The sequence below is a fragment of the Glycine max genome, chromosome 18 (assembly GCF_000004515.6).
Source record: "Glycine max cultivar Williams 82 chromosome 18, Glycine_max_v4.0, whole genome shotgun sequence".
NCBI classification, from domain to species: Eukaryota; Viridiplantae; Streptophyta; class Magnoliopsida; order Fabales; family Fabaceae; genus Glycine; species Glycine max.
In genome coordinates this window covers 41,020,695-41,030,698 of record NC_038254.2, presented here as the reverse complement: position 1 = coordinate 41,030,698, position 10,004 = coordinate 41,020,695, and the positions used below count along the sequence as shown (strand labels likewise).

General features: G+C 30.4%; 1 protein-coding gene across 1 annotated transcript; it reads left to right on the top strand.

Annotated features, from left to right (window-relative positions):
* The first annotated feature begins 653 nt into the window (after positions 1-653).
* Positions 654-1,641, top strand: LOC100802727 (CLAVATA3/ESR (CLE)-related protein TDIF-like protein). Its single transcript, NM_001254217.3, has one exon. It carries the CDS (start codon positions 814-816, stop codon positions 1,183-1,185), a length of 372 nt encoding a protein of 123 aa, NP_001241146.1. The 5' UTR covers positions 654-813; the 3' UTR covers positions 1,186-1,641.
* The last annotated feature ends 8,363 nt before the right edge of the window (positions 1,642-10,004 follow it).

Genomic DNA, 10,004 nt, shown 5'->3' with positions numbered 1-10,004 from the left:
GCATTAATATGACTTCACTATTCTGTTATAATTTTCTTAAACTCTCAAAATATATTTTTGATGTATGTTGTTTTCAATAAATAAACTGTATAAATAAATCCAGGGGGAACCATGCAAGCTATGAACATTCATGTATTTTAAAAACGTATGTCGCCCTATTAAATTTGTTTGTTAATAATGCATTTGAACTGTAAGCACGCGCGGATACATGCATATTAAAAACAAAAAATCAAAAATTAAATTTTGACTATAATTTATGTTATTTCCAAAAAGGTTATTGCAATCTAATGGTGGGCCGGGGAGAAACGTGATGAGTGGTTATGCATACAAAATTCAACTTTGCCAATTCTTAGGATTAAACTGTGAAAAAGAAGTTAATTAGTTTAAATCAGCTGAAATTTACCTACACAATATTAAGAAATTTTAGGCATTCAAATTATGAGAATAATTCAGTAATATTCTTTGAATCTTATTCTGAAAACCTCAATTCTTTCAGAATTTAAGGTTGCCCTTTTCATTAAAAAATAATTATATAGGATTAACTTTTATTTCTATAACATCAGGCATGGTCATTATGGTGAATTCACTCATCCATGAGCAACACCTTTCTTGTAAAAACTTCCATAATAAGTTGTCTTGGTTCTCGGACAAATGTGCATCGATTTCAATACCTCCAACCAAAACCACTTTAGTTGAAGCTTCTCATCTTCTCTTCCCTTTCTCTCTTTAACCCAATTTGATTATCTCTCTGTCTCTCTCTACTATTCTGCCTCTATTGTTCTTTCCCTCTCTTCTTAGCCTTGGAGCTGGTTGATGGATATTGAACCCTTGTGGGCTATTGGGGGGTGGTCTTTTCTTTCAAATTATTGCATGGCAGAACCTAAATCATCATCATCATCACCAATCTCGGAACCTTTCTCAAAATCACCCTCTTTTCTTCACTTCCTCTCACTTTTCTTCATTCTCCTCCTCCTCATCAATCTTTCCCACCAACCACACCCTTATACCACCATGGGCTCTTCAGACAAAAGCACCAAATCTTCAGAATCAGCCATGTCCACCACAAGCATGCACCCTCAGAACACCCAAAAATCCCATACTCCATCTTCTACTAAGGATGCTGGAAGAGAATTTGGTGATGATGCTCATGAAGTTCCAAGTGGTCCAAACCCTATATCAAATTAAAAGGTAAGTGAGAACACAGAACCATATACCATATGAACCATATAGCTAGACCTAGCTATTTGAAGATGAAAAGGAGTTGTAACGGCATAGTCTCACAATTGTAAGGGTCATCTTCAATGTTCTTATTTTAGTTCATCACCATAAATATATTGCCTGTCCTCAGTGAGAGCTTTGTGCTAGTAATGTTATTCTCATCATCGTTAGAAGAATTAAATTTCTCTCCCTTTTTGGCTGGAAATGTATAGCAGGAGATACTCTATTTTCTATATGTATGTATGTACCTACCTATTTCTTTCTTATATAGATGGTGACAAAATGGTGTTGGTGATGAGATAAGCATTTAATTCCATCTGCTTCTTTGTGTGATAATTTTGTTTTGGCTTTCTACCATATTTGTATCACAAATTAAGAACAAAGAGTTCAAATTTATGTGATTGAGTTGTGAGACTTATATCTATATTTTCTTATCTTTCACTTTTTCTTTAGGTCCTGCGTTTTTCTTTCCCTTAACATTTGGATTGATTATGGGTTTTTGGTCTCTTGGACGTAATCATCATCTTCTTCCTTCCTTATAATAATTTATCTTAATCCTTATTTAATAACAAAGGTGGATTTAATATGCAACTTACATCTTGTACTTTATTTGTGAACAAAAAGTCAATAATTATTGTGTCATTTGGCTGTAGTGCTTGTTAGTGATTTAGAGGGTGTTAAGGGGAATAATTCATTTCTTTGTTAAGCAAAAAGCAGTGTTTTTTTTTTCCCTTGAAACAAATACTAGAAATTAATCACTTGAAACACTACTAGATCGAGTTGAAGAAAATCCGAAAGAACAAACAAGAAGGAGCAGTAGTGTGTAAGGTATGCATGGCTCTTTCACTGGATTCTATTGGGTTTCAAAACTCATGAGGAGGAAGGGAAAGATACAGATAAGAACGGAATCTGAGGCACACAGTGGACAGTGGTGTCAGATCTATGACACAATAGTGAGAAAACTTGGTACCTTTTGGTTTTGCCTGAGCAACATTATTTTTTCTGCCTTTGGACATTTTGCTTTTGTCTTCTCAAACACATTTATCAAGAAAGCCGGTACCAACCAAAGGTCATGAGTGAGCCCATGATTTGATAATAATAACAGTATCATTGCCTAGTGCTGAATCAGCTTCTATTCCAATCATGAATTTTACCATAACCCCTCCTACCCTCTCTTCCTCTATTTTTTTTTTTCTTTTTAAAATTACATTCGATTCCCAGATTTCTTTAAATTGCAACTAGACCATCATTTGACTAAAAAAAGTAATTTTAAAATAATTTTTTTAATAAAAAAAATAAGGTTTATTTTTTAAAATAAGTTAATTTTTTTTTATTAGAAACCGATTAGACAAATAGTTACAAAAATTGAAAATTAATTATTTTATTAAAACAAATATTTTTTTAACAAATAAGTTTAAATAAATTCACTCACTCAATATGTTACAGCCATATCATCAAGTGTCCTTGCAAGTCAAGGAATTGTATGACCAGACATGGCATGGCATACCTATCTAATTATATGATGACTAAGCTTTAATCCTTGAAAATGTTTAGGTAGTACTTAAATTGGGACTTATTATAAAAAAATCAATACGTTTCTGATTTCTACCTTTTAATAAAAACGCATATTTTTAGTCTATGCATGATGTGATGAGAGATTAAAATCACATTACTTTTAAACTTTATTTGGTTAAGCTGAAAAGGGGGAACAAACACATAGAAGAATGAAAACTTCTTGATTTTGTTTCTTTTCTTCCTTTGATGCATGTAACAGTAAGAGAAGAAAAAATGATGAGTCCCGCTACAAACTTTATTCAGTCTAAATTGGAAAGAAAGAAGTTAAAAAAGGTTTTTTTATTATAAAAAAGAATAGAATGACATTAGTTTTATTCATAAGCTAATTTTAATTAATTAATTTAATTTTTTTTCTTATCTTTCTCCTGGAAGTCCTTTTAAATAAGCTAATTAACTCAAACCCAGCTGTTGACTTTTTATTACAAGGGAAATCAAGTTATTTTAAGAGTAACTTTAAAATTGTATTCTCCACTCTCACTCTTTATTTTCTATTATGCTAATGATCAAATATGAATTACTCATTAAAACTATAATACTATCATAAAATCAAAGGTGAGGATAAAGAATAATTTTTTTAAAAGTTATTCTTGAAGCAATTTAATTCCTTCTCTTTTATCATGTTTCTGTTTTTTTTTTCTTTCAATGTATTTATGTTATTTAAGTATTTTTTCCACATCTTAGACTTTCTTTCTTATCAAATAACTAAAAATTATCTCATTTTATACTTTTCTGTTCTTTTCTCTTTCCTTTTTTTTTCCTTTCCTAAACCAAACAAAATGTTAATAAATATAGACACTAAAAATATTATAAGACTAAAATCGAATTTTAATATACTCCATCTTTGTTGGAGATAAAGAGAGGAAAAAAGAAAAAAAATAATAATTAGTGATCTATTGTGATAAAAGAAAAATAAAGAAAATAAAAAAACTGTATTAATATTATTATATTATACAGTAGTTGATTTCTTTTCTAATTTAAAGGGGATAAAAAAGCTGGGCTGGTGTGCATTCAAAATTGCCTTTTTGTAAAGCTGTATCTTTTGACTTGTGTCGTTTTCTAATACATAATCCCTGCCGTGGGGTTTACTGAATTTTTTTGGCATAATTATTGCAAAAGCTAGATAAGCAAAATCTGAAGCAGTTGTCAATGGCCAAGCAGCGATTTGACATGCTCACAGCTTACAGCACTGGGACCCATGTGGAAGCTAAGCACAATGCATTGAAGCCTTCAAATTCTTAATTTAAGCAAGTGTGTCTTCCACATTTTTGATAATTTTGGAGATGTTAATAAATATTAGTTTTATAATTTAAAATTTATAAAAATATATTATTTATATTAATTTTGTTTTTATAAAATAAAATATTTATTTTAGAAGGTAAAATTAAAATTTTTATTTTTTAAGATTTTGTTCTTAGTGAATCAATGTAGTTTGTTACGTTTATTTTGTTTTGTTTTATAAGTTGGTTTCTAAAGATTTATATTGAGATTTTTTGTTATTGGATAAGGCTAATAAAAACACATAAGCAACAAAATAATTTGCTTTCTTTTTTTCTCTAAATTTTTTCTTTTCCTTTATAAAAAATATATTTTCTTGAGAGTAAGAACATTGGTGTTCAGGAGATTGGTGGGGATTCGTTCATTGCACACGATCGGAACCCATTCCTACCTCGTGCAATGAGGTGTTTTCTCTTAAAGATAACATTTACGCGTTTCAACCTAGGTTAAACAAAAATTTCTCCCTTAAATTATTTTTCTTTATACTTATTGTATGTTATATTTCATTGTTGATTTATATTCGGTCATATTCTAACGTTAGTTGCTATTATTTTGTTATTTAGTTTAATGGTGATCATCTTCTTCTTATTTATTTCTTTTGTTTTATTTTAATTTTCTAACCGTCTTAGAGATAAAAATTCTATATTTTGTTATTTCTTTTATTTTGTAACTTCTTACTAAAAAATTAAAAATAATAAACATGTGAATATACAACACACAAAACAATAAAATAAATATAACTGAAAGTTTTTGGATCTGCTACCGAATAACACTGAATTAAGAAATCATACTCAGAAGAGAAACTTGGGTCCCACTAATTATTGAATAGTAATCAAAGAATTTTAATTGTCTTTAAAGTTATACTAATCATTATGTTAGTTACTGTTATAAAATTTTACAGTTTTAATCACCTGTAATAACAATTTTAACCGTCAAATATGTATTTTCATTGTGACTTCCAGCGGAGTAAGTGCTAATAATCTTGGTTGAGAATAATTACACTAATAGTTACAAACGGCTATAATGGTGGCACTTTATAGAAAAAGATCAACGTATACTTCATTTTTTAGATGAATGAGCAGAAGGAAGGCATATACATAGAGTGAAAGTGAGATGAAAGAAAAATAAATGTTGAATACTTGAATATATGAACTCAGAACTTTATTAATTCACCATTCTAAGTTGTAATCACTGCAACAGTTCACTTAATTTAATTCTTTTGAGTCTAATCTGTTTCTTTTTTAGAAAATTATTGGTTCTAATCTAAAATTGCTAATAAAGGCTATACGGACGGTTTTATCTTTGAGCACCACAAAATTTCATAATTTAAAAAGAACAAGGTCTCAGAACTATGAATATTTACCAACTCGGTCAAAATTAACGAAATGATATTTTGAACAAATTCATTACAAAAATAAACAAATTGCAACAACCAAAACAAAACTCTATACACTTATAACTTGAGTTTAATAAATACAAAATCCTCACAATATTACTCAAGCAGATTGGCATACGGACACTTAGATCGTTCGATCTTATAAAACCTCAAGTTGACAACTAAATAAATTCTTTCACCTATAGAAGACAAACCAATTCAATTCAAGACACAAGTTATTTTTTAAGAAATTATTTTAATTAAAAAAATATTTTAATTAAAAAATTATTTATTTTGAATTTATATACATAAATAAAATAAAAAATTTATTATTTTAATTTTAATTACAATACAAGTAAAATTATATTTTGTTTGGAGATAAAAAAAAGTAAAAAGTATTAATATGTAGGGCCAATAGTAGACCCACAAAATTGTTAAGCACTCATTTTAAAAATCTTAGCATTTGAGTGAATTTTTATTTAGAGTACTTGAATCTATGTGATATTATTAGTCGCATAAAATTATTATAAGAAACTGACCTAAATCTAAGTGTTTAAATTTGAATCAATTGGAATTAAATATAAAATATTTTTAAGATAATTGATTTTGGTTTGATTTTCTTAAAAATTTTATATGTTATAATTATATTATTATCTTCAAATTTAAATTAAATAAAATATTACTCATCTCTATATAGATTTTATTTGATTTTTATTACTATTCATTATTAATTAGTTCATTATATTTTGTTATTTTGTATTTATTATATCTTATATTATGATTCTTTTAGTTTATTTTATTATTTAGCTTAATATATTATTATTATTTGGTTTTAAATGTAATCTCCCTTATTTTCACTAAACTGAATCCAATGGCCCTTCTTTAATTATGCATGATTGGTAAATCTAGACCGTTCAAATTAGTTTTGACTCAGATATGAGTTTCGTTCGTGTTTCTCCCTTTGTGAGTGAGGTACTCTACGTTTGACACTCTCCATGCTAGCATCCGTGCTTTTGTCGTTTCACACCCACAAACAATGATTCTGTGCATCACAAACAACAATTGAATCCAACAACACCCATCGTCAGTAATGTATTATATTTGTGTATTTGTTTTCAAATATCTTTATCTTTGTGTTTTGTAAGATACAAGTCACTCTATATCAGTAATGTATTATGTTTGTGTAGGTATGCTCAGCAGACAGATGCAGGACAGTTAACAAGAAGCCTTCTGCTTGAACGTCGTGCGATTGTAAATGTTTAACCGAATCTTCAAATCGTGGCTGATGATGTTAAGTGCTCCCATGGAGCTGCTATAAGTGACCTGGAAGAAAGTGAACTTCTGTATTTCCAAGCTCGCGGCATTGACATAGAGACTACTAAAAGAGTTCTGGTTTTTTCTTTTGGAGGGGAAGTGATAGATAAGTTCCCTTATTCTTTCGTTAGAGACAGGTTTCGAAGTCAAATTAAGAATTTGTTGGATGCATCTTCGAATTGATCATCATTGTAGGTGTGTGCTGAATGTAAACATTTTAAGTTGCCTGATACAATGAAAATCGTTTCACCAAAAATCATTGCCTTCTGCTTGGTGTATTTCTTTTAATGTGGAAAATGCATTTGTTAATATGGGAGAGACATACATGTAGGAATAAGAATCATTATATGTTATTTAATAGGAGTACTAGTAATACACTTTTTATAATCAGCTGAAGTTTATTGAGAATCATGAAATTATTAGTGAGAATTCTTAAATAAGAAATAAGACTTGTATAATTTCAACCTATAATGTTATGGAGTATGCTGTTAATATTAGAATCCTTGTATATTATTGTTTTCCCAAAGTTGAGGAAGCCTCAGCCCGCTAGTGGTTATCAGATTCTAATCAACTAGCATGCTCAGAATTTGGAAGTTTAATCTGATTCATCCAATGCTGTTGGTGCTTTCAACAGAAAAGATGGTGCTGCTGCCTGCTACCACATTAACGTGAAGAGAGAAATATTTAATGATGGAATGTTAGTAATATACTCTTTTGACACTTTTTTTTCCCAACACATTATCCTCTATTGGTTAAAATTCAGACACAATAATACTGTTGCTTCTCTTAATTGGAATTATTCTGGTGGGCATGTGATATGTTAGGTGAGAGTGTTTGCATATGTGCAGGTATAGATCTATTTTTGTGACTCTGACTTATCATTCTAGTTGAAGTATCCTTTTGGGTCTCTTTTTATCTAACTAGCCTATTTAAATAAGGTGCAAGTTAGACTTATCATCACTCTTACTCTTACCCTCAAAAAACACTGCAGAATTTCAAACCTCCCTGCCTAAAGGCAACAAAACCTTGATCAATTGATCCCTACCTCTCTTTAGTCCCATCCTCCTTTTATTCTTCACTTTCCCTCTTAATACTCTAACAAATCTCCCTCAAGATACATGCCACATGTAGAAGAAGTAAATAGCTGTCCTATATCTCATCCTTCCTAAATTCTAATTTATACCTTAGTCTAGGTGGGATGCCTATCTTACCAAATTATGTTCCCAACAGTGTTTGGTGTCTGTGTTTAACTTTTTTATTATTAGCTTTGGAACACACAAACCCTTGGAATGCTTGGAAGGGAAGAACATAGCATCTGAATGAGGCTAGTGTGGGCAAGACTAATGGCTGAAGGATCCCAAGAGAGTGAATGCAACTCTCGCTGAATGGCTAGGGGAATAATAGCCAGACCCTAGTAAAACTATAATAGCCAGTTCCTAGTCAAACTATAAATTCCCTTTTATTTTCCTGCCCCTGTTTGAGCTAAGGCTTTTTGTGAGTTCTCAGTATTTTATGAACCCCAATTTCTATTCATATTGCCCTTTGAAGTGAAATTCTAAGATTTTTTAATATGCCTCATTCTGAATTGATTCATACAAAGATGGCAGATATCTAAAATATTAAATGCTTAGTAACTTTGTATATTTATATTGAATTTGGCTAAATATTTGAGTGGGGTTTTATATATATATATATATGCTGAGAAAAAAATATGAAATAGAGCAAGAGGAAAAGAAGACGAGAACTGGACGGTTTAATCAAAATAAGTTTTCTAGTTTTTTTCCCCTTCCTCTATCTCTCTTCATTATTCTTCTGCATTAATTTGCAGCTGCTACATCAGTTTCTTTTCCTATACCTCTCCTTACCATCAATTGTGCACTGCATATTACTTTCTTAATGTTGTTCTTGTCATCTAATTTCTTGTCTAATTAGATTTGCTTAACTAATTTCTTGTCATCTACCAATATATCCCCGTATGTTATCATTGCATGTTTTGTCTTTTTTCTCTCATAATAGTAAGTACTACTATATGTATTAACTTTCTCCAATGCACATTTTGGTGAGAATGAAGACAAGAATCATATCTGATTGGATGTTGTATGATATCTGCTTAATTGTTTGAAAGAGGTGTGTTGCCTTAACATATGTTTACTGTTATTTTTTATTATTTAGGTTCCATATTAATAACAAATGATTATTTATTTTTGTTTTATTAATGATGCAAAAGCCGTACTTTATTGAAGAACAGAGTTTTTCGGGGCATGGTCGAAATTTCTGAATTATGTTGGTAACCTAGGTTAGATTAGAATTTTGAATTAAGTAGTAATAAAAAATGTTATGATATTTTATTCTAAATCTGTTGTTATCGTTGACATTTAATTTGAAATACTTGCATTGTTATATAAGCAATTTTGTGACTTGATGGTTAGTTGCCTAATTGATGAGGAAAAATTATACTTTTGGTATCTTGTTTGTTTCTTGTTGCTTTTAAGGCATTGGTTGTCCTTGCAATTTAGTCTCATTTTAGCTTGATATATAGTCATGTAGTGGTACTAACCTACTAGGTAAGAAAAGCAAGTTAGATCACTTTCAGGGGTTGGCATAGGCAAAAATTATATATTATCAATAGAACTTATGTGTTAGCTACCTAATTGAGAGTTGGTGTAGTTGTAATTTTAGAGTGGGACTTGGATATTTTTCCTTTCTACTTGGTCACTAGTGAGGAACATTTATAACTAAAGTATCCTTAAAAGACATTGGTTACACTTTAGCTTGATATTGTTTGATCGAGTGGCCTCAGAATAATTAAGAAAGAGGGTTGAATTAATTATTCCTAAACCTTTACCAATTAAAAAATTACTTTTTTAAGGTTTTTACTAAATTGTTAAGAGATTGAGGAGTAGAAGAGAAACTTAACAGAAAGTAAAAGCGGAAATTAAATGCACAGCAGAAAGTAAAAGAGTAGGGAAGAAGGAAACAAACACACAAGAGTTTTTATACTGGTTCGGCAACAACCCGTGCCTACATCCAGTCCCTAAGCGACCTGTGGTCCTTGAGATTTCTTTCAACCTTGTAAAAATCCATTTACAAGCAAAGATCCACAAGGGATGTACCCTCCCTTGTTCTCTTTCAACCTAGTGGATGTACCCTCCACTAGAACTGATCCACAAGAGATGTACCCTCTCTTGTTCTCAGTCAAACCCAAGTAGATGTACCCTCTACATGTACCACAAAGGATGTACCCTCC